The 25,436-nt window shown below is 44.9% G+C and overlaps 2 protein-coding genes and 1 pseudogene across 3 annotated transcripts in view; 2 read left to right on the forward strand and 1 right to left on the reverse strand.

Moving 5' to 3' along the window:
• Positions 1-1,749: 1,749 nt before the first annotated feature.
• Positions 1,750-3,787, reverse strand: LOC140507437 (zinc finger protein 24 pseudogene; annotated as a pseudogene).
• A 10,375-nt stretch (positions 3,788-14,162) lies between these two features.
• Positions 14,163-25,436, forward strand: part of LOC140503726 (cell adhesion molecule CEACAM6-like) — a 35,521-nt gene continuing 24,247 nt past the window's right edge. The window contains exons 1-2 of one of the 2 annotated variants that reach the window (XM_072607957.1): positions 14,163-14,406; positions 15,357-15,707. In XM_072607957.1, coding sequence (XP_072464058.1) covers positions 14,343-14,406; positions 15,357-15,707 — 415 coding nt within the window. In that variant the 5' untranslated portion in view covers positions 14,163-14,342. The remainder of the gene's footprint in view (positions 14,407-15,356; positions 15,708-25,436) is intronic. The other variant, XM_072607956.1, reaches the window with a different exon arrangement.
• LOC140503160 (cell adhesion molecule CEACAM1-like) lies at positions 21,724-22,609 on the forward strand. The gene is made up of 3 exons (XM_072606974.1): positions 21,724-21,967; positions 22,381-22,394; positions 22,493-22,609. The coding sequence occupies exons 1-3, from the start codon at positions 21,724-21,726 to the stop codon at positions 22,607-22,609; spliced, it is 375 nt and encodes a 124-aa protein (XP_072463075.1).

Consider the following 25,436-nt stretch of genomic DNA (forward strand, 5'->3'; position numbering starts at 1 on the left):
TAGGAGGAAAAGTCGTTCCCTGTGGCCCCTTGACCCAGAATTCCTTTTCTTGTCATTGAAATCTCACTGATCTCTCAGCCTAGCTCAATGTTCCCACTAGCTCCCTGTGTGATCATGAGTTAAGCACTGGAGCACTTTAGACTCAGCCTTTGTTTTTCAGTTTGCCTTTCTGTCCCTCCTGGGCCACAAGTTCCCCAAGGGATAGTTCCCCTTCTCCCTCCCCCAGTACAGAGCTCTGTACAGCATATGTGCTCAATATTTGGGGAATCCCTTGAGCTGGTCTCACCCTCCTCCTCTTCACCCTCTGCCTTCCTCAGTTTTCCCAGAGAAGCCTTTCCTGAGCCCTCTCAATGCTCATGCCTTCTCTTTGAGTTTATCTCTAATTAATCCTTAGTTTATCTTGGTTGTGTCCATGCTGATGAGTCTTATTCTCCAGCTCTCCCTTTCCTAGTCTACAAGATGACCTGGATGATACCATCTTCCTGTTTCCCTTTGTCATTACAATGGATTCCCATAATATCCTGAAATTTCCCATCTTATAGCTATATGTCATACAGGCTATATTTTAATTGACTATTTCCTGATGAAATATATGGCTGTACTACAATCTCATCAGCAAACTGTCTATAAATTAGCCAGCTTTGGGGAAAACATTTTAAGTTAGATATTTGTATCCATACTGCTTGCAGTCTCATTTACCATCAATCAATACTTATTCATAAACAGAGTTTATTCCTTTCCTGATTTAAGTGTCATGTCTACTTTTCATTGTTTTCCTCTGACCCATGTCACCTCCCTACTCAATAAATTCCAGTTGCTCCCTATTACCTCCAGAATCAAATACAGACTCCCATGTTTGTCATTGCAGGAGGCAGCACACCCTTGCTCCTCTCCCATTTTTGTTCTTCTAAACCTCACTCCTTGCTTTATGTTCTTCATTCCTGTGACAGTGTCCTTGTTCCCCATGTCTGGAATGCACCCCTTCTCATCTCTGCCTCCTGGCTTCCTTCAAGTCCCAACAAAAATCCATCTTCTCCTAGGAGCCTTTCTCAATCTCTCTTCATAGCAGGGCCTCTCATCTCTTAATTGTTTCTTCTTTATCCTGTACATAGCTTGGACAATTAGTTTGCTTGTTGCCTACCTCATTAGATTGGGAGCTCCTTGAGGGCAGGTACAGTCTTTTGCCTCTTTTTCTTTCCCCAGTGCTTAGCACACTGCACACTGACTCATTTTCTTTTGTTCTAGATTTTAAGATCCATCTCTTTCTTTTCAGCTTCCTATCAAATTCCTGGGCATGATTTGCAAACGAGATTGTGATAAAAGAAGACACAATTTAAGAGTCTAAAACAGTGCTTTGAGGATTTGGTCTTTTGAGGTTTCTTTGGTATTATATTTTTAATAGGACACAAAATCTGTCTTTGAAGGGACTCATATTCCTAATATTGAAATAATTTACTTGTCTAATATGGAAGCTTTGAAATGAGCCAGGCAGAGGAGACATTTGACAAATAGGAAATTCAGGAGTAAATACCAAAAGAAGGTTAAGATTTTGAAAGTCTATACTAAGGGGTGACAACATAAAGATAGAAGAATCAGAAACAGTGGTGAAAGATACCTGCCCCCTCATTTTCCACAGAGGTTTTTCTGATGTTAAGAAGGAACTATTTAGTCCACTAAAATTAAACTGATCCCTTCTCTCCCATTACACCTTCCTTCCTGATGAAAAAGATCAGTTTCTCAAACAATATTTTACACATTTATGAACTGATAGGATTTTTCTTCATTGTGTCTTTGCTGATGCCTAAAAAGATTTGAACTTTGACAATACGCTTTCCCAAAATCACTACATTCATAAGGTTTTTCCCCAGTACAGATTCTCTGATGATTGGTAAGCCCAGAATTCTGACTGAAAATCTTCTCACATTCATGACATAAGGTTTTTCCTCAGGGTGAATTCTCTGATGTTGAATAAGGATTGAAAGCTGAAAACTTTCACACACTCATCACATTCATAGGGTTCCTCTCCACTGTGGTTTCTCTGGTATAGAATAATGGCTGAGCACTGACTGATGAGTTTATCACATTCATCACATTTGTACTGGTTTTTGCTATGATAGGAATTTCCCCGCTTTCTCTCAAATGTACCCTTATGCTTAATATATTTGAAAATTTGAGTAATATCTATATTAAGGGTGAGAGAAATATCATTCCGTGGTTCTCTGTCTGAAGAAATCTCCTGATTCAGAGTGGACTTCCCAGTCTCAGTCTCACTATCACCAATCACTGTGTCTTAGTGGGTGGAGCTCCCAAGCTTCCCACTTAAGCTCCACGGGCAGGGTCTGTGTATTTAATGACTCCTTAGCTATTTCCTGAGGTTATATCCCATCTCTAAGTCTGCTTGTGCTTGACCACGGGGATTCAGTGCCCTGGTTCATTGAGTTCTTTTTCCAGATCTTACAGAATGGTCATTACCTCTTCTCCATCTTCTGGATAACATTCTCAAACCCAGGTCTGAAGTTCCTTGATCAAGATGGTCAGGAACTGTTCCAGGACCAGTAGGTCTAAGATCTGCTCTTTTGTGTGCATCTCTGTTCTAAACCCGAGATGGCAAAGCTCACAGTTGGCTCAGGGTTTCATAGGGCCCTGGTGAATCTTGGTACCCAAACTGCCTAAACTTCCAGAAAAAGATCTCTGGACCATGGCAACTGTTCCCCTACATACCAGATCCTGTCCATAAGTGTTATACTTTTCTATCATCACTCTCAAAATATTCTTTTTCAATTAGAGAGAGAAATCAATATTGAATCTTCATTGAATTCTGCAGACATTCTGAATTAGAATATCTCAGAAGGAAATTTATTTCAGCTGGGGTCCAGTCCTAGTACCTTTAGTTCTTCTTCAAAGTTACTCCTCCAACCTTAGAAAGAGGTGGTTTGTCTTGTGTGGGCTTCTGTAAAAGTATCCACTTACTGCTTGTAAACAACCAGCCTGAAGACCCCCAATCCAGTGTCACAGACCTCTTTTGTCAACCTCTTAAGTTGTCTTGGGGTGGAAAAATGTCTTGTCCTGATATTTTGTTCACTCTGCTAATCCAGATTTTGATTTGAGGTATTATTCTAAGTTGTCTGGAGGGGAATGTTGGGAGAGTTCATGTCTCTACTCCACTATATTGCCTCTGTCCTTTACTTTCAAATCCTCCAATCACACTGTCAGCACAGACTCACTTTCTTTGACTTGTTACCCATTCACCTACCCTATTTGCTTAAACTTTCTCTTTCCTTCCTTTTTCTCTTCTGATGTTTTTCCTACAAAAGTGGTTCTTAAGAGCATCTGGTCTTTGGTTTTCTGAGGCATCTGAATTGTATGGCTGTCCTTTATGAACCAGCACCACTAATAGGTATGGTAATAAGGGGCAGTCCTGGTTTGAAAGTCCTGTCCCATAGCACCAATAAATCCATCTGCAAAGATTCTAGCCCTTTAGGTCTGGCTTTTAGCACATGCAGCTGCCAATAATCAAAGGTCCCATATTTATTTGCCCCAACTTGCTTCCCACAATTGGTATCTAAGTAACAATTTCAGTCTGAACTGAGCTCTATTACTTGACTTTTGCTCATTCTTCTTTGAACAGGCAGTTTTCTGTTGTCCTAAACTTTTAAGTGCTTGCCTAAGTGGGAGTCAACAGGGGGTTTTCTATGTGCTGATCCTATATAGATACTGGTATCCTCTTGCCTTGTGGCAGCCTAGTGTTGGGCAAGCCCATCTACTTACCACTGCTCTTTTTCAGCATGTGAGCCACTCCTTTTCATGAGTTTTAGGCTCAGGACCTATTTCTCCTTATCCTTCTTGAATTTAGGCAGTTTAATTTTCTGACGATTGCATGACTGACCAGTCTTGGAGAGGGTTCACTCTGATCTGCTATTGAAAAAAAGTCTGGGTGCCATCTATGGAGTGGCATGGTTAGCTCACCCAGTGATTCCATGCCAGAGAGTGACCCCTTCATGGTTACCATGATTGTTAAAAGAAATCTTGGTCCAGGTCTTGCCCTGATCAATTAAGTAAAATTCAGGAAAAAGAGTTTACTGAGCAAACCACGGCAGCCCCTGGAGGGCAGGCAGAATTCAAACTGTAAGCTGCTTTTGTGGCCAGGAGGAAAACAATTTCCATTCAAAGGTAATATAATCCTGATTAATACATATGAAGAAATGGAATTAATGTCTTTCCCTATGACAGAATCTTTGGAAGATGGGATTAGTCTTTGGAAAGTGGAATTGGTCCTGAGTGGACAGCTCTCTCCTGCAGGCTAGCTGAGCACCATACCCAAAAGGTTAAGAAATGTTAAAACGTTGGCGGGGAAGATGTCATTCAGATTAAATTCTGCTGAACTGACTGACTGAACACACCTCCAGGAAAAGACAAAACTGCTTGGAAATTAGTTAAATTCAACTTACTGAAAGAGTTGAAGCAAGAGTTAAAGGGGGAAATTGCTAAAAGTTAAAGTATAAGTGAAATGAAAACACTAGAGGAAAGAAATGGAAAAGAAACAAGAATGTTAGGGGAACAAATAGAAACAAAGTTAGAGTCACATAAGAAACAATTGGAAATTCTTGGCACAAGTCTTCCTCAAGCAATAGATTTCTTGAAAAATTAGAATGCGGTGAAAAGAAATTAATGATTTCATAAGACAACAGGAAATATTAAAATAAGTCAAAAATTAAAAAGAGAAGTATAAGATATCTCATATGAATAACTGAACTGGAAAACAGATCTGTGAAAAATAATTTTAGAATCATGAAACTACCTGAAGGCCATAACCAAGAAAAAAAGGAGGGGACTAAAACCAGAGAGAGAGAGAGAGGGAGAGGGAGAGGGAGAGAGAGAGAGAGAGAGAGAGAGAGAGAGAGAGAGAGAGAGAGAGAGAGAGAGAGATCTATTTCAAGAAATTATGAAAGGAAATTTCCCAGGGGTGTTAGAACTATAAGGCAAAGTAAAGATCGAAAGCATCTACTAGCAATCTCCTGAGAGAAACCTGAAAATGAAAACTTTCAAGAATATTATATTCAAAATCCAGAGCCTCCAGGTCTAAGAAAAAATACCACAAATAGGCAGGAGGAAAGAGTTCAAATACCAATGAGCCATAGTCAAGATCACACAAGATTTGGCAGCCATCCCTAAAAAGAAGCACAGGAAAGCAAAAAATTCCTCAACAAAACAGGATGTAGTCCTAGAGGAGCAGAAAAAAGTGAATCTTTAATGAAATAGAGACAGGCCTTTCACAAATTCCTGATGATAAAACCATAACTGAGTAGAAACTTGGAAATATAAGGAAAGGAGTCACAAGAAACACAAAAAAAAGGATAGGAAACTCTGATCAACACAATGACTAAGTACACTTCCAAGTACAATTAGCAGCATTGGGAGATAGAATTAGTCTTCAGTAGATGGGATAATAATGAAACACGCCACCTACAGCATGAGAGAGAGGTGATGCTCTCAAGTGTGCAGACTGAAACAATTTTTTTTCTCTAAACCTGATCCATGCAAGAATTTATGTTAGTTGACTATTCATATCATCAACTAAATACAAGAGTGTGTATTTTGTTTTGTATTTTTTCAGTGGGGGTGGGACGGAAGAGAATATGGATTTTCATTAACTAGAAAATGTTTTGTAAAGGAGGGTATAGGTTAAATGCAGCCAAGATTGGAAGAAAAATAATTAAAGGAAAAACATCTTCATTGAAAGCTTCTCTGAAAAATAATAATAGTTATAATAACTCACATTTGTATAGAGCTTACCATGTGTCAGTTACTCACTAAATGCTTTGTAAATGCCTCTTCTGAGCCTCACAACAACCTTGGGAAATGAATGCTATTGTTATCCCCATTTTACAGATAATAAACTGAGGCAAACAAAAGTTTAATGACTTGCCCAAGGTAACACAGTTAAGGTGCACCTGAGGCTGGATTTGTACACAGATCTTCTGGACTCCAGGCCCAACATTCTATCTACTGTGTCACTTCACTGTCCCAGCTATGAGAAATGAGAAAAGATCTCATTTTCAAAATACATAAGAAATGGATTTAAATGTATAAGTATAAGTCATTCTCTGAGTTGATAAATGGCCAAAGAATGTGACCACACAATTTTTAAAGAATAAATAAATTTTAAAGAAAGAAACAATATATATTGTCACTATAAAATGCTCCACATCACTAATAATTACAGAAATGCATATCAAAACAGCTCTACAGTTCACTTACACCTCTGATTGCCAAAGCTGACTCAAAAAGAGAAAATGACAAATGTTGAAGGGGCTGTAGGATAAACAGACACATCAGTGCATCATTCGTAGAGACGAGAATTGGTCCAGTCATCTGGAAAAGGAGCTTGGAACTCAGTTCCCAAAGTTACTAAATTGTGTATATTCTTTAACACAGTGATACCACTACCAGCTCCTATCCCAAAGAGATCAAAGAAAGGGAACAAGGAATCATATGTACAAAATATTTGTAGCAGTTCTTTTTGTGGCAGCAAAACTATGGGAAACTCGGGGAGTTCCCACCAAGTGGGGAATGACAGTACAAATTGTAGATGAAGGTAATGGAAGAACACTGCTCCACAAGAAATGATGAAAGTGATGGTCTCAGAAGAATCCTGGGAAGGATTGTGAACTGAAATGGACTGATGCAGTGTGAAGCTTGCAGAACATGGTGAATGAAGCAACAATCACCTCGGAAAACCTTAAGGACTCCAATGAATGCACAACCTTCTGAGATTCCAGATAGTCCATGAGGAAACAAGCTACCCATTTCTGAAAGGAGGGACTAAAAATGCAGAAAGATTCAGAAATTTTTCCGTGGATAGTGTGGAAATTTGTTTTGCTTGACTCTAAATATATGTTCAAAGGGCTGGGTTGTTTTTTTGTTTGTTTGTTTGTTTTGTTTTTTGTCAATAGAAGAAGAGATGAAGGAAAAATAAATATTTATTATTTGAAAATAATGCTTAAACTAAAAATAAAGAATACCATGTTGACATCAATGTGGTCACAGGGAAGACATCCTTTTCCATCCTTAAAGAGAATGGTCAAGGAAGGAATTGAGTAGGAAATATTCTGGAATATCAATTCAAAATTGTATTTGCATCTAACATGATTATCCTCTTTCAACCTTGGGGAGGGACATGTCTGAGGGAACAGGAAACCCTGCTAGTTCGAATATTTCTCTCTCAAAATGCTTGGATTTAGAATAATGTTAAATAAAATTGTTTCTGGAAGACAGGGGCCTAAAATTCAGAGTAAAGTATTAATATTTTTCTTCAGTAAGATTTTTTTATGTCACAATAGAAATCATGTAAATTTAAAGGTAAAAGGGATGATACAACCAGCATTTATATAGTGCCTACTTGTGTAGAATGTGCTTGACTCTGTAAGAGACACAAAGTGTGGATAAAAATCTCAGTTTCTGCCCTCAAGTAGCTGAAATTAAAGTGGAGGAATCAGACCCCAACACAAGTGACATGTGCAGAGCAGGACTAATGTCCTCCCAGAGTTACAAAGGGTTATGTGGGGCCCAAGGGAGTGTGGCTACTGAAAAAATGCAAAATACAAAGTTTCTGGGTAATTAATAATCAATTTGTTAATTAGGCAAGCTAATAATAGATAAATTGATGATTAGTGGTCTATCTCAATAACCAAAGACAAAATACATGGAGAGCCTGGAAGCTTTAAATGGTCCTTGAAAGGGAATTCCCTTGGTAGCTAAGAATCAACCTTGAGTGGTGGACATTGAATGAGGAGATGACTGGGAAGATTTCATCTCTTGCTGCTGAGGATGTGGCTTGATCATGAGACTTTGCCACCTCCACCAATGTGGACATGGGAATCAATTTCCATCCAGACTGCTCTGGCCAGTTTTCTCCTTCATGAGCTGAGTCACTCTGAACTTGAATGGAGGGGTACAAAGACAGGGTTTCCTTTTCCCAGGTAGAGAGTGCCAATGCCTGTGGGTATCAGGAAAGGCCCGTAGAGGACATGGCACCTGAGCTGGGTCCAAGGAAGCCTGGGATTCCAGAAGGCACAGAGCTGAGGAAAAAGCTCATGCCCAACACTTGGGTGCATTCATGCAAAGGCAGTCAGGAGAGACAGGGAATGTTGGGGAAGAGGGACTGGATGGGGACAAGGAAGAAGTTTAGCAGCATGGAAAGTGCTTGAGGAAAAGTGAGAGAAAACAACAGTAGAAAGGGAGACAGTTGCCAGATAGTGGAGAACTCCTAGAAAGGGCTGAGGGGTGTGTGGTTGGTCCTAGAGACAACAAGGGGCCTTGGAGACATTTCAGTAGCAGAGGGACACTGTCAGATCTGTGGCAGCTGTGAGGAGGAAAGAGAGACTGGAGACAGGGAGACCAGACAGGAGGCAGGAAGAATGATTAGAAAATAGTCCAGGAAAGAGGTGATTAGACCCTGAATGGGAGAGAGGTGGGATGAGAACAGAGGAGGGTCTGGACAAGAAAGATGTTGTTGAGATTAAGGTGACAAAATTCAAAACTGAGGGAATCCTGGAGAGGGAAGGGTCAAGGACAGCTCCAAGGTCATGCAATTGGATGACTAGAAGGGTGGGTGCTTTCATAAAAAATGGGGAAGTTTGGAGGGGGAAAGCATGATGTCATTACTGATAGGGAGACCAGGGGTCTTATCCTCTTTGGAATCCTATACCCTTTAGCTGGTTGGTCTGAAGGAGTCTATGGACACCTTCTCAAGGTGATGTGTTTAAAAACATTAAGTAAATATGTAGAATTACAAGGGAAACCATAATATTGCAATAGTTATCAAAATAAATTTTTGGACCCCCAAGTTAAGAACACCTATAAGAGGTTTCCTGAAGGAAAGGACATTTGATTTAGTCTTTAAAGATAAGTGAGAATTCAAATAGGGCCTTAAGGCATTTTTTTCAATGCTGTCAGAGTCTTCTTGTCCCCAGCGATTTTCTTGGCAAAGCTAATGGAATACTTTACAATTTCTAGACATTTTACAGATGAGGAAACTGAGGCAAATATGGTTAAATAACTTGGCCAGGATCACACAGCTAGGAAGTATCTGAGGCCAGATCTGAACTCAGAAAGATGTGTCTTACGGACTGCAGGCTCAGCACTCTATTCACTTTGCCACCTTATCGCTGGCCTAGGGAAAAGTACACATAAAATCTTGGAGGCCGGACCATCCAATGGTTTCTAGTAGATTGTGTGTCCATCCTTCTTTGCCAAAGAAGACCATGTCATCAGAGAAATAATGACATGACTTGCACTTGACTTTGTTTTGAGTGAGGAAGGGTTGTACAAGTCACCAGAGGTAGATAAAATAAGCTGGTGCCAGATTGTGAGGAGCCTTGAATGCCTGGCCTTGAATATGTGTACTATTTTTGATGAGACAGCATGGCAGCATAGCTACACCAACAGACATGGAATTAAGAAAAGCTGGGATCAAAATTCTCCTAAAGCACTAAGTATCTGGGTGACCCTGGATGAGTCAGTTAACTTCTCATGGTCCCAATTTTCTCATCTGTAAAATGGGGATAATAATACTCACTTCACTGGATCACTGTGAGAATCCAATGAGATGTTCCATGTGGAGCCCTTTGCAAACCTTAGAGCCCTCTGTAAATATTGGCCATATGATTCCTCCCAGGAGAAGGGGAGTCACTGGAGCTTTTAGCAGCTGATCTGAGACGTCACTTTAGTATGATGTGGTCGTTTTACTGATGAGGAAACTGAGGCCCAGAGAGATGAAATAATGTACCTGAACACATAAAGTGGGTAAATAGCAGAGCCTGCCCTCTAGCCCTGGACTCCAATGTCCATGTGCTCAGGAGTAAGTCAGACCTTCTTCTATAGTAACATGCTGTGTGGAGCCAACTTTCCCAGTGAATGTGAAGGAGGATTCATTTCCAAACCTGATTTTTGTAGAGACTAATTGTGTAAAGGGAGCCAGGCCTTGGCATACTGATGCCAAATCACCCTCCCAAAAGGAATCCACATTTAGGAAAACTAACCCAGCATCTGGCGTGTGTTCACTCACACAGCCACCAGGGGGTAGCACAGATACAGAAGAGATCAGAGATGTCTAGAATTAGAGTGAAAGCAATGAAGCCCTGACTGAATGTCCTTCCCCACTGTAATATTTGTCCAGGCTCTGCTTGATACTTCCAGTGATGGGGAACTCACCACTTCATGAAATGAATCAATCCATACTGGACAGCTGAGTGTTGGGAAGTTTGTGCTGAGCTAAAAGTCATTAGAATTTCCTAGAGCTTTGCCCTTAGTTTTCCTCCTGGGGCCAAACAGAACCAGTCTGATTGCCTTCCCCCAGGATAGACCTTCAGAAGTTTGCAGATGGTGACCATACCTCCTAGGTCCTAGTGTCTCCAGTTATTTCAATGGTTCATTCTCAGGACACACAATTTCATCTTCCCTCCTCTTCCTGTCACCTCCTCTGGATGACACCTCACTCTTTCTTTAAATATGAAGCCTGTGGGTGGACACAGAACTCTACTGGGGTAGGAACAGAGCGAAGTAAATTCATGACCTCCCTCCCACTGGGCTGTGAACATCCCCAGCAGCAGCCTGAGGTCCTCCATGAAGAAGTGGGGAGGTGATCCAGGGTCCTAGGTGGCTACACCAGCAAAACAGAAGCCAAGAGGATCTAACATATGGGAAAGAGATTATGGCCCTAGGGACAGACTGTGCATTTCTTGTGTGAGGATCAGCCCAGCTCAATCACAGATACTTAGCACAGGATACTCACAGACTGACAGCAATGCTCAGAAAGTCTGATCAGTAATAGAGAGAGGGTTGGAAATCTGCATCAGTGGATGGATTTTCTACACTAAGGAAATTATGAATCCATGAAGCATTGAAGCAAGATCAGATTAAATTATCTAAAACTTGTGGAACTGAATGTTGAAAACTAAAAATAACTTAGTAAATTAGAAAAAAGATCAGATTATTTTTTTTTGGCAGCCTCATCACAAAATGTTTGCTTATGCTTAGCTTGTAGTTAGGTCAGTGACAAACATTTCTAAGCAATGACTCTGTTCCAGGCATTGTCCTCAGGACCCCAATTTACAGCCTCTCTGCCATCCTGAACTGATAGGGGCTGGGAAGGCTCTCCCAGGAGGGCAACTCCTTGGGGATCCAGACTCTCAGATCTTGGGGAAGCTGCTATCCAAAGAACAGCTCAAGGAACAGGAAACTTTACTTCCAAGATCCTTCACATAAACCACCAGCTCCCTTATCCAGAGAGCTGGGCTGTTGGCTGACACCGGTGGCTGAGGAGAGTCATTAATGAGGATGGGTCTCATCTCCTCCAGGCAATAAAGAACACAGGGTTCAGCTCCGGGGAATCCCAGGAACCCAGAGTTAGAGGAGACCTCAAACAATAGTCATCAAGTGGGCTGTCCATTCCTACCTGCAGACTCTCTCCTGATTCAGCTCATACCAGCTCAATGGGATGAAATAAATCAAATTGTCTCTTTCTTCAATCTCTGAATTTTATGACGTTTGAGTGTTGAAGGGAAAGTGAGTTCTCAGAATCTCTCCCACCATGTCTGTCATCAATAACAGCCGACAGCAGAAGACATAGTCCCATCCAATAGTCAAGAACAAGTCATGGCCTAGGGGATAAGAAATTGGCTCCTGTTGGTTTCATTGGCCAAGAATAACCCAACTTTGTGGGGTAGGGTGTCTGTGGGGCTCAGTTCTGCTGTAGAAAAGCCTGATGGGCTTGACTGAACAGCATTCCAGGACTGGGTCTAGAGCAGAAGTGAGAATACCAGGCAACCTTCAAATTGGGGTTGAAGAAGAGATCCAATATCTCCCCAGCTGTGATCAGACACAAATCATATTTCCTGGAGATCCCTGACCCCCCAGAAATCTGTCTCTTCCTGTAGTTCTCCTTGGGTCCTCCAGGTGGCACTAGCAGGATGTAAATGGCTCTGTCCTATTATCCTATTAAGCAGGTCTCCCTGGGAGACAGATGAAGGAGTTTCCTCTGCCAACACCAGACCTCTCTGAGAAGCTTCTAAAGGCAGCAGACCCACAATGGATCTAAGGGCACTTGAGCCTCCCTAGAGAAAAGGACAAAGCCCTTGGGAAATGGACTTAAGCTTCCTGGAGAAATCAGGGAATACACAGAATTGAGGCTTAGACTCACAGAGCAGAGGGATGAGGAAAGACAGGGACTCATCACAAAGTTACCCTTGAAGACCCTGCAATATATGGCTCCATAGTTCCAAGACCCAAAATCTCTGTCCAACCATGACACCCTTAGAAGACGCCTATATAGATGGAGCAGGGAGCTGTGTTCTCCTCCAGAGTTACAAGTTTCAAGAGTTCCCTGGCTTATGCCCGAAACAGATGAATGCTGGATTCTGGATGACTTCCATTTGCTTCCCACCTTTCCTATTTCCTCTCTCTGGGACCCTGGGCAGGTCACTCACTACCCCTTTGAGTCATTTTCTCCCGCTGTCCAATCCATAACCTTGTGATTTCATCTTCCTTTGGTGGGGGAGGGGATGTCATTGCATCTGGCCCCTTCACCCAGAATTTCTCTTCCTGTCATCCAAACCCCAGTGATCTCTAGCCCTTGGCTTAATGTACTGAAACTTGGATGCCTGGCTCCCACTTCTTCCCTGTGTGACCAGGAGCTAGTCACTGGACCACTCTGAGTGTCAGTTTTCTCTTCTTCAACACAGGGAAATATTGGCTGACCTTGCAGACCCACAAGCCTATTTGACAAGAGCCTGTCTTTAACTGCTTTCGAGAAATGTCTGTTTTACTGAGTGTTTCTTCCCCTATTGGACCCAAGCTCCAGAAGGTGTTGGGGGCATAGGAAGTCTTCTCCTGTTTCCCCAGTATGGAGCTCAGTGCCTGGGCTTAATATCTGAGGGAATCCTGTGAGCTGGTGTCTCCCTCCTCCTCCCCACCCTGGCTTCCTTCAAGTCCCAGCCAAAATCCCATCTTCAAGGACAAGTCTTTCCTGAGCCTCACCCCGCCCCTCCCCCAAGACTAGGGCCTTCCCTCAGAGATGTTCTCCACTTTATCCTTAATTGATCTTACTTGTACAGACTCCATTAGACTGGGAGAGCAGGGCCTTTTACCTTCCCTTGCATCCCCAGAGATGAGCACATGGCCAGGCACTTAGGAGAAGCCTACAATGTGTTTATTGACTGACTAACCTAAGGAAAGGCCCCTTGAGTCCCCAGTCCTCCCCCATTCTCCACACTCCACCTCAGCTCCATCCCTGGCTATCTTGGCTCCAGGTGCTGTGCCCTTCCAATTCCCTCCTCCCAAAGGTGACTGGCTGTCCTCCTTTACTGTGCCAAAGGCTCCACCCACATGGTCTCATTTGATTCTCATAGCAAGCCTGAGAGATAGATGCAAGTATTATCATTCCCATTGCACAGCTGAGGAAACTGAGGCATGTAAAGTTTAAGTAATTTGCCCAGGGTCATAAAGCTGCTTAGTATCTGAGGCTAGATTTGAACTCTCCTGTTCTTGGCTCCAGATCCAGCCCTTCTCTCACCTGAACCAGCGAGCAAAAGGAAGGGTTGGGAAGGGAGCATTGCTGGGAGTCAAGGAGGAGTGTGGGGAGAAGAAGATGCCCCTTATCTGCTCCTACTATGGGGGAGGAATTTCTAGTCTTCAGCATCCCCTATTCTCACTCCCCTGCCCTGATGGACCCTCCCAGAAGCCACAGTGAAATCCCTGAGGAAAGGCAAGGGCACTCTGGCCTGGTCTGAGAGGGGAGGAGACACACAGCAGTCGGGATCCTAAAGGCCCCCAATAGGGACCAAGCACATTCATTGCCCCTGCCCACCACTGTTGGTGCACATTCTCTACTTCAGGAGGGAAATAAGGGGTAAGAGTCAGGTGTCAGAACAACTGGACAGTAGGTAATACTGAGTGACCCTTGTTCCCCTTGGGGACAGAACCACTTCTCCATGGACAGTGGGAGGGATCTGTGCAGGGGAGGGGCTCCCTGGGAGAGGCAGGAAGCCACAGCAGCTGGGAGGGGAAGAAAGGGAGGAAAGAGGAGGGAGGAGAAAGTCAGAGGCCAAGTCCCTGCCCTGTGGGGCCCATGTGATCCTGGCAGATAGAAGAGCTCCAGCCCTGAAGAGAGAGACCTCAGTCCTCTAGGGAAGGAGCAGACAGAGCAGATACCACTCTGGGCTGCTCACAGAGACACCTCCAGGATCTGCACAGAGGTTCTGCAAAGGAAGACACAGTTCAGGAGGGGAAGGCAGAGATTCCTGGAAAGGAGAGACGTGGTCACACAAAGTGGACAGCAGAGACCAATGGAGAGCCCCTCACAAGCTCCCCATAGTGGGGGCAGTCCCTGGAAGGGGCTCCTGCTTACAAGTGAGACACCAGCAGTGCTGGGGCACAGGGGGAGAGAGGGAGCTTGGGGGATTCTGACCCGGGTATAGACAAGTGAATGAACACAAGGACAAGGCGGCAGGAGACCAGTCCCATGGGGTCTGTCCCAGACACAGTCTCTGCACACTTGGTCAGGGGAGTCTTCCCTGTGCCAGGGGCAGAGGAGGTTGTAACAACTCACTGCCATCAGTCCACATCCCTGACACTGAGGGCAGCATCCAGCCTCAGAGCTAGTAATCTGTGCAGAGGCTCAGGGAGGCTTTACAGTCAGAGGACAGCTGGGTGGGGATTCACACTCTGATGTTTACTAGCTGTGTGACCATGGACAGGCCATTTACTCTTCTTATCCTGTGTTTTACCTGGAACACCACCTTCCTCCCAGGGCTCCTTGGGAGCTACACTGTCAGCCTTAATATGCACCCAGGGCTTAGTGGGCAAGGCCCTCCCTGGGTTTGGACTAGAAGATCTGGATTCAAATGCTGTCTTTGCTATTTCCTATTTAATATTGGTCATATGTGGTGCCTTATTTGGGCCTCAGTTTCCTTAATTGTAAATTGAGAGTGTTTGATTCAGGAATCTCTAAGGTCTTCTCCAGATCTAAGATCTGATTTCTATCCTTAACCACAACACTTTATTGATTCATTTCTCCCTTCAATGTCTGGCTGACCATACCAGCACATTCTTTCTGAATCAAGTCTATGGAGGGAGTTAAAATGGGTTACAGAGTAAACTTTCAGGTCCTCTTCAGAGACTGGGACTGACAGATTGATGCAGAGGCACATGAATCCCCTTCAAACACACCCCATTGTGCCCCCAGCATACCCTGGGGCAGGCTTCACAGCCCCCACCCCTATGTTGGGGACAGCTCAGTGACCTGGGCCCCTCAGGTAGACATGGGACACTGCTGACCTGTCTTCTTCCTCCCATCTCAGCCTCCATCCTCAGCTGCTGGATCCAGCCAACATCTGCCCAAAGTGCTTCTGTCACTGTTGTGCCAAACCCACCCTATGGGACAGTGGGCAGCAGTGTCATCTTGGACATCCAGGGGATCTCGGAGCAGCCTCCCAGCTACACTTGGCACAAAAGGACAGTAGGCAACCAGATTGCTTTCTACCGTGTTGCTGATGGACAGCAGACAGTAGCAGATAGTAGGATGAACGTATTCTCTAATGGCTCCCTGCTCATCTCCAACCTCAGCCTCAGTGACACTGACACCTACATTGTACTACTTATTAATTCCAATGCCCAGTTAGAAACAGTACAAGGACCTTTGGTCGTGTATGGTAAGTGCTGCCCTTCCCATGGGCCCACGTCATCCCTCCAATCCCCTCCCTCAGTCTGGGTTTAGAGCCCTCACCTAATCTCCTTGACCAGGGAGCAGGGAGAATGCAAAGTATGACCCACCCCCACATAAAGTAGACCAAAGAGATAAGAACCCCTGAAATCCAGATCTGCTTGCTTATGGGTCACAGGGAGCACAGAAGAGTTCAGAGGTCCCTATCTTCTGAGGCTCTGGGCAATCAGTATTTGGAAGGGAACTTCCTTCTTCCTCCCAGCTTTCCAAGGCCATTATGTGAAGCTAGGAGAGGCTGCTGAGGCCTCAGGAGGGGGCACCTGGTCACTCCAGCTGTGCCTGAGGCAGGAAACCTGAAGTTCAACGCCCCAAGATAGTTAAAAGTTCATGAGGCAGGGGGAGCTTTGCTAGGGGTGGTGACAGTCATGACACTCCCTTTCCACCTGTGTGCAGCAGACCTAGAATCCAGACTCCCCACTCCCCAAGAGCCAGAAGTCTGACTGCCTGGGTGCCCAGGACCACCTGGAGGCCTGTTCATCCTGAAGTTCCCAGGACTGGGAGGGCATCCCAGAGGGAGGATACTTGTATCACCTCTATGTTCTAGAGAAAAAGTCAAGACAGAGGGGCCTAGACTTCCCTGAAGGGGTACGCTGGGCCAGAGGGTCACAGCTCCTGCTGGGGTCTCAGCTAGAGGAGGAGAGGAGAAATTCAATGTGGGGAGCAAAGAGGTCATGTGGGACTCCCAACTGGGATGACTTTTCCAACAAGGAGAGATTTCCAGTTGGGGAATGGTCAACAAGAGCTACCATTCATATAGTGCCTGGAGGTGGGAAATATCCTCTGTGTATTATATTTCACTAGATTCTCTCAAAGACCCTGCAATGTTGGTGCTATGTTTATAAATGAGGAAAATGATCCTGAGAGAGACAGAGTGACTAGGCCAGTCACACAGCTAGTCTGTAGCTGGGACGGGATTGATTTCAGGCCTTCCTGACCCCCATGCAGACCATTCCATCCATTGAATGGTGTAGTTGCCTCCTGCCATGGAGGGTTACGTGAGGAGAGAGTAACCTCCCCAGCACTGGGAATCTTCAAGCAGAGATTACATGACCATTTGCCAGGGATGTTTGAGTGGGGATCCCTCATCAGGCCTGGGTTGGACAAGATGACCTCTGAGGCTCAGAAGCAAAGACTCCCAGAGGCTTCCGGGAGATTTCTGGCTCTGAAATGCTGTGATCTCTGGGGGAGGGGTGACAGTCCAGCACATCCAGGGCCTTGTTCCAGGGTGTGCCTTCTGGAAATGGTCCTAGGCATCTGTCTGTGGCAAGATGTGTTCAATGGTTACAGGTGAGAGGCAAGAGCCGCTTTTAGGGCAGGGCCCTCCTGGTTATCTCCAGAGGTCTTCCTTTCCCTCAGGAAGTGGGCAGAGGATATTGTGGGAGGAAGGATCTCAAAGTCATTATTCCATTGATTGCCAAGCATTTAGTAGGCACCTACTGCATGCAGCTATAGATATAAGGCATAAAAAAGTAAGTCAAGGCACACATGTTCTATTGAGGAAACATGGAAACATGGATGTTGAATAAACATGAGGGGAATCAGTCCTGGACTGATGATTTCCTGGGGAAGGCAACCCCTCTGCCAAGGCAGGCTGGCACCTTGTCTCCAATCCTGGTCTTAGAGAGTTCTCTTGGGTACTAAGACAGGAAGTGGCTTCCCCAGCATTAAGTAGGTGATATGTCTGAGGCAGAACTTGCACCCAGGTCCCCCTTGGCCTCCAGGCAGGCCCTGTAGTTAAGTACAAGGTCATTAGGTAGGGAGGGCACTGGCAGATGATGGCATCAGGAAAGGTTTCCTGGAAAACATTCTGCCAGAGGAAGAGAGGGGGAGGGCAAGAGGAGGGCACCCCATGCTGGGGGGCATGGGTCCCCTCTAGCAGAGGACACTATAGCAGCTGGGACCTGAGAAGGAAGCTCAGCCCATTGGACTCTCTGAGGAGCCTGGGAGAAAACAGGGCACCAAGAAGACCCAGTGATAGGAGCTGAGACAAGGAGCTTGTGTGGGTCAAGACTGCCTCAGTTCCCCTGCAGAGTCTTCTCAAGCCTGAAGGCAGCAGAAGATTGGGCCCTTCCCTAGAGAGAAGGTTAACTGGGCTCTCCCAAGGCTTCCAGCTTCTTCTAGAGGTGTAGGGCCAAGGAAAGAAGTGAACTTTAGACCTGGGATCAGAAGATCTGGATTCAGATTCAGAATTTATTGTGTATCCTCAGATGAGTCACCTGAGTTCTATGACTCTCCATTACCTCATCTGTAAAACGGGGATACTGCTCTTCCTACTCAATCCTGGCCAATGAGTGAACTGGGCAACTAGGTGGCCCAGTGCTGGACCTGGGGTAAACTGCTTTAGGATAATTTGACAAGGGGTTGTCAGCTGAGGCAGGGGATATGAGGAAAGGCTTCTTGGAGATGGAAAGTGATGTGAGAATGGCAGGAAGATGGTTTCTACAGGGATCCTCTAGTATAAATGTAGGGAGAGGGGTGATGGTAAGTCAATAAGAAAGAAAAGATCAGTGGTCTCTAGTAAATTTTCTGTCAGGTGTGGTTTGTGATGGAAGTCAAGTGTGCTGAAACATTAAGATTCTAAAGAGTGGTGTGAAATGCCATTGGGAGGAGGCTGTGCTGACCTGAGCCATCCAGGGTGGAGAGATAGAGAACACCTGGAGGGACTTGCTTCCCCCTCCCCCACTCTCTGCAGTGATGCCCTGAAACCAGAAGGGCTCATGTCAGACGTTGGCTTCGAGTTTTCTTTCTGGACTGCTGTGTTGTTTTTTTCTGGGATCACGAGGTCTCTGGACTGCTGGGATTCCTTCCTTTCTCCTGGTGTTCATAGTTCTGAACAGATCTTGACCCTTGAGGAGTTGGCTCCTTCCTCTGGCTTCCTTGCTTCTCATTGGCCATCCCTTCCAATGCTTCTGGGGCATCTTGTTGGTCATACTCACTGCTTTGGTTCAATGGGGCAGGGAGTGTCCATGATGAGGGAGCTCCCTGGGGAATCTCAGACACTCCAGCTGCTGTTTCTTCTCTGCTCCAACATGGAACTGTCCTTGAGCTGGTCAGAACTGGCCCTTTGGCCAAGGAGAGGTCCTAGAGCTGGGAGGAGCCTCGCAGACTAGCTAGCTCAGCCCTGGGTTATTAGGGACTCTGTGCTTTCTTACTGGAATAATTCTGGAACTGTTTAAAAAAATACAATTCCGTTTCATCATATGTAAGACACAGGACTGTGTGGTATAAAAAACAATGTTTTCAGACATTGAAATACCTGAGATCAGATGCTGCTGACTCCTGTAGCAACGGGCTGTTCTCTGCAGGTCTGAGCCTTGAGTAATTCCCTAGAGGGGAAAGAGGGCTGCACCTGCAGTCAGAGGGCCTGGGTTCAAATTCAGATCTGCTGCTTGCTGGCTGTTTGGTGATAGACAAGACACAATGTGGGGGTTCGATTTTCTCCTCTAACAACAAAGGGTAGCAACCTAGATCAGGATTCTTGGACTTCAGGGAATTCATAAACATGGATGAAAAAAACTCACATCTTTCTTTTCACTAACTTTTGGGTTCTTTATATTCCTTTGTATTACATTCTGTGAGTTGAGAACCATGACTCTGAGACAGATCCATAGGTTTCCTCAAACTGACAGTCCAAGGGACCCATGAGATTAAGAAGGTGGAGAGCCAGCAGTCCTGATAATCTCTAAGGTCCCTACCAGCTCAAAATCTGTTGCCCTATAGCTCTATGAATCATGGTCCAAGGCTTGAAGGTTGCAGAGAATGAGACACACCTCGTAGGCAGACAGTCATCCAGTTTGGTCAGAGGATTTAACATGGGTATAAGAGTGGGATGAGATAAGGCTACAGAGGAAGGATGGCTGAAGGAAGTACAGAGGCCTGAACAGCAGGTAAAGGAATCTGATCCTGAGAAGTAGGTAACAGTGAACCCCCAAGATGTCCTTGAGGAGAGGAGTGACATGATCAAATCTAGGTACAATTCCCATTGTTTTCACAGTGGTGTGATGGGTGCATTGGAGGGGGACAAAGAAAGGCAGAGAAACCAGTCATGCAAGGATGATGGAATCCTCTATTTAGCCCTGGAAAAGGATCTCAGATATACTTTAATGTAACCCTCTCCTTTTACAAACAAAGAGACTGAGTCCTGGAGAGAGGAAGAGACTTGGCCAAGATCACATAGAGGAAGGATTTGAATCCAGGACCCTCTGACCCAGAATCCAGTACTCTTTCTCCTTTGCCCTATAGTGTGTCATGGGCTCTGTCTTGTCTCCAAGTGGCCTGTGTCCTACTTCCCTCTCTCTCCATGATCCATCCCCTTTAGCTCCTGTCACTCCAGGAGTGACCATGACCTCAAAGCCTCGCTCTACCCCATCTTCCTCCAGCCAAGTCCACCTACTGGGACTCTCCTTGTTACAAAAGGTGAAAACTTACCTCTATGCAACACCTTATGTCATACAAAGAGCTTTATGTAGATGGTCTCATTTGATCTCCCCAACAACTCAGAGGTGAGCACTATTATCTCCATTTTAAAGATGAGGAGCCTAAGGCACAGATGTGTTAAATGACTTGCTAGTAAGTAAAATCCCTGAGTCATCTGAACTCAGGATTTGAACTCAGGTCTTTCTTAAGTCTAACACTCTGCACTATGCCATGTCAGGTATAAGATCCATCAGGGCTGCCAAGACACCCTCTAAAAAGGCTACCATCGCCTTCTTTCCCAGGAGTATGTTCACTGCCCTGTGTGTCCTCATTACACATCAGAAATGGTTAGCTGGCCTCAGCCTTCTCAGCTCCTTGGCCAATCCCACTCAGCCTTACAACATACAAGGCTCTCCCAATATCTTTGCAAGAGATGAGTCACACTCTCCTTCACCTTAAACCTCTAAACAGGGACCAAGGGAGGGAGTGGGAACTCTACCAAAAAGAGGGAGAAAGAAGGTCAGAAAAATGCAAATATTCCTAACTTTTCGTCTTTGGAAATCAATCCCTAGACAGCTGGGGAAGGATGAGTCTGCTAAATTTGCCCCAGGGCTTATTCTGAGACACACACCTTTCTCAGTGGTCAGGCTGACCTGCCTACTACAGAGAATCCAGAGACAAAGAAAGGCCAGTATCTGGGCCCTCCTTTGGCCATGAAGGCTCTGCTTCCTAGTGTAACAAAAGGATATCTGAGCCTGAGGGGACCTTGAAGAAAATCAGCTTCAACATTCTCATGTTGTAGGAGAAGAAACTCCTGGGAAAAGGGAGGGTCCAGAGCAGAGAATCCAAGGATATTCTGTAAATGGGGATTAACTTCCCCTAAGGGCAAGACACAGTCCTAGGCACAGCGGGTGCTATTATGCCTTAGAAATCCCTGGATTAAAACCAGGTCTCTTGATTTCCAGCCCAGGACTCCATTCTGCATGTGGCTGTTAGCTGATCTATTCCCAATCTCTCCCTTTCCTTTGGAGTTAAGGTGATGCCTCTAGCTTGTCCTCTGGCCTTCACCAATATCTCATCAAGGTGTCAACATGAGCCTGGCTTCTTGAAGTCCAGTCCAAGAGAGCATAAACTCTCCCAGTTCCTGCCAAGCTAGAAAGGCCTCACGTACAGACAAGGTAATGACCATGGGAGCCTGTCATCTTTGTACCAGTCTGTCATACTGGAAAGATTCAGCATCAGGGGCTTGGGATTGAGGGGAATATGGTTGTGAGCCACAGCAACTCAAGATCTTTCAGCCCTCCTAAGGCCTGAAAAAGCCATGACCTGCATCACAGAAAGCAGTCCATGCCCATGAGATCACAGGTTCTTGGCCTCATCTTCTAAGATCTCCCTCTGTGCCAAGGGCATAGGGAGGTACTTCTAAACCAGATGTTTGTTTGGAAGGGTAAGAAAAGGAAGCAAATCATAATTTTCTGTCTATTTTCTGCACAAGACCACTACCCAAACCTACCATCATCAGCACCAACATGGCCCCAGTGGAGAACAAGGACTCTGTCTCCTTGACATGCCAGTCTGACAGTGAAGATGTCACAGACCTGGTTTGGTTCATAAACCAAAGCTCCCCAGCTGGTGATAGGATAGTGCTGTCTCCAGATAACAGGACACTCACTATAATCAATGTAACAAGAGAAGATCAAGGACCCTATGAGTGTGAAATCTGGAACCCAGTTAGTAGAAATAGGAGTGAACCATTCACTCTGAATATTACTTGTGAGTAAATTCTCTTTCCATGTGGTTCATGCTCATAGTCTGGTGGTGTGTTTCCAGAGGTCAGGCTCATTCAGTCACTTGCCTGAGTGCTGAAGATCAGATCTCTGAGGTTCCTGTCTCTCTTGAGTTTAGGGGGCCCACATTGGCCATGATGCTTTCCCATCTATGATGGAGTTGGGCCAGCCATGGTGCTGACCTAGGGAAGGCCTTAAGACCTTCCAAGTTAAGGGATCTCAGGTTGAAACCTAAAAAGTGGAGAATGAACTGTGAATGTCCAGCTCCAAGGAGGGTCAAGGAGACACAATGATCCCTGGTGATGGGCTTTAGAACAGGGAATTCCCCTTCTCTCTGTCTTTATCTCAATATGGACTTTGCTCTAAATGGCCTGGATACCCCCATGATTGTCCCCATAGACCCTAATTACCCCGTATGGGCAACTCTTGAGGTGTCCTGCTCTGCTGATTCTAATCCACTTGTCCAATACATTTGGCTTTTCAATGAGTTGAGAGGACATCCACACCCCAGCTCTCTATTTCTAATGTGTCTCTGAATGACACTGGAACCTATACCTGTAATGCATCTAATTCAGCCACTGGCCTGTCTAGCAGCAAAGACATCAATGTCACAATCTCTGCTGAGTAGATGGACCTGTCCTCAGCTTTGTGTTGGGCTCTCCCCTTCCCCGGCATGAAAGAAATAAAAGTTAGTGGCATTCTGCCCCCTGGGCCCATTGGCACTACATGTTGTGGTGGAAAGAGCTCTGAGCTCAGAATCATGAAACTTGGGCTGGAGACCTGACTCTGTAATATACCTGGTGTCCCAGGTGTCCCTCTTCCATTCTGAGCCTCAGTTTCTTGTTCTGGAAGGCTGAATAATCCTTCACTTCCCATAGCACAAGATTCAGTGGTAGAGAAAGTTCTTTTTACATTTTAGGTACAAAAAGCATGTGAGTGGTTGCTGTCATTGTCCTCCTTCTCATTTTCATTCCGTTCTGTCCTTCTGTCAGAGACACACCTCTCATTCTCCCCTGAGTTCTGGGGGCACATCTTCAATGACTGTCCCTGGACTCTGTGGTCTTTCCTTCAGTCTGTCTCACTTGGTGCTATGGACCTGTATGGGGGTCTTGGTTGCAATGTAAGCTCTGATCATGTAATAGGCTTGGCTCTGATCCCCTTTTGAAGGGAAATTCAGAAGATGGGGAGGGAAATTTCAACTTTGTCTCCTTTCACCCACAGAGATTCACCTTTGCATTTATATGTTCCTTCTTTGTGACATGCTGTAACACGCAGACATGCCCGATATGAAACTGGGCTCTTGTCTGGATGACTGGTCGAATAGCTGTAGGATTATGTGCCTAGGTCTGGCATCTCACCATTGTCTCACTTCTCTGGTCTGGTAGCTTGCCTGACATTCCACATGTGCTCTGCGGACAATGGCTTCTGAGTAGATATTATGTCTCACTCACATGTGCAGATGACAGACTCTCTGCATTCTGATTCACGCTGGTGCATAGCAGGACTCTAGAGAGATCATCTGTGGCCTCAGTTTCCTTTTCTTTCTCAGCCCTATTAAGACCTATGGCAAAATTTGTGGAGTTTTGTTGTTACAAACCCACAACTTCCTGCCACTGTATGTGTTGTGTTGAAAGGAGTTGAGTCTGAGATAGGTGGAATGGAGAGCAGGAGAAAGAGTTAGAATTATGGGTTGGGGATCTGACCCTGAGAAATTCAGACTGCAGCAGGATATGCCTTGAAGGAGGGATGACTCTTCTTGGCCTAAAGCTACACAGAAGGATTGCTAAGGCCCATATATTTGACTTATTTCTTAAATGGGTTATTGTCTTTGTGTTATTATATTTTTATTTGTTTTGGTAAATATTTCCCATTTCCATTTTAGTCTGGTTCACCCTACACTTGAGAGTATTTCATTCCTTTGGTTTAAATTTCCTAATTTAATATTTTCAATTAACCCAAATCTATTTGCTCTCCCTTCTTCTTGCTCACCCCACTAAAGAGAAAGGAAATTCTTGTGACAGATATGGACAGTCAGGCAAAACTCATTCCCATGTTGGCTATACGCAAAAGATCTCTCCACCAGTGTATACCCTGAGTCTGTCATCTCTGTGGTAGGAAGTGAGGAGCTTATTTCATTGTGTGTCTTTGCGACTCCTGGTTGGTCCCTGCATTGATTGGAGTCTTCAGTCTTTCTAAGCACTTTGCCTTTATAGTGCTGTAGCTATTGTATAAATTCTTCCCTTGGTTCTTCTCACTTAGTTCTGAATCAGTTCATACAAATCTTCAGAGGTTTCTGTTCTTGACCTTGTCTTGGTAGATGTTCTTATCTCTGACTTGGGTCAAATGAGACGATATATGTAAAGAGCTATGTAAGTGGTGACTCTTATTCTAATAATTATAGAGACTGAAAGCATAATTTTGAAATTTAAGAAGAAAAAGTCAAGAGGAAGGTGACTATATGCATGAACCAATTAGAATCCAGAAGCATTTCAGCAAGCTGGTCTGGTGAATGAAATGTGACCAGATGAAATTATTGGGCATTAATGTTAGGTCCTGCCCTTGAGTTCAAAAAGTCCAAAGCATAACCAAGAATGGGTCCAGATAGGGAAAGTACTAGTCACCAAGTAATAGGAAAAATAGTTCAAGTAAGTAAGGAGAGTTGGTTTAGAGAGGGGGAGATTGGGGCAAACAGGAAACCTGACTTGTGGACATAATGTTAAATTGCCTAAAAAGAGGGCAGGCTTCCATGAAAGAGGGGATCATCACAAACTCAGAATCCAATGGTGAAACAGCAGTTCATCTGAAAAAATAACTTGACGGGGAGGGGGCAGGACTCTGAGTAGACCACAAGCTTCATAATTGAGTCAATGGAATGATAAGGTAGCCAAAAATATACTGCAATTGAAGCATGGCCACTGCCAAGGATAAAGAGATAACAGTCCTTCCAGACCATCCAGTGGCACACAGAGTATTGTATTTGGTTCTAGATGACACAGTTTACAAAGGTCATTGAGACACTGGACAGTGTCCAGAGGAAGGCAACCAGGTTGATGAAGGGCCTGCTATCCATATCATTGGTGGGTCAGCTGAGGGAACTTAGGTTAGCCTGGGGAAGAGAAGGCTTGGGGTAGACACATGATAGCAGTTTGTTGGACTGTTCCAGGGAAGGGAAATCAGATGTGTTCCATCTGGCCTCAGAAGGCAGAGCCAGGAGCACACAGAGGTAAATGGAGAGAGGGCACAATGGCCTTAAAAGTCCCATACAACTGGACATTTTGGTCTTCAGTGGGAAACTCCCTAATGCTGTCCCAAAGTAGAATGGGTTCCTCTAAAGTAGGCAAGTTCAAAGGAGATTGTACCTGTAAAGCACTTAGCACAGTGATGAGCACACATAGTAGTCACTAAAGGCTTAATAAAGGCTCCTTCCCTTCCCCATCCTTCCTTTCCTCCTCTTT

Source organism: Notamacropus eugenii, chromosome 5 (assembly GCF_028372415.1).
Source record: "Notamacropus eugenii isolate mMacEug1 chromosome 5, mMacEug1.pri_v2, whole genome shotgun sequence".
In the NCBI taxonomy this organism is placed as follows: Eukaryota; Metazoa; Chordata; class Mammalia; order Diprotodontia; family Macropodidae; genus Notamacropus; species Notamacropus eugenii.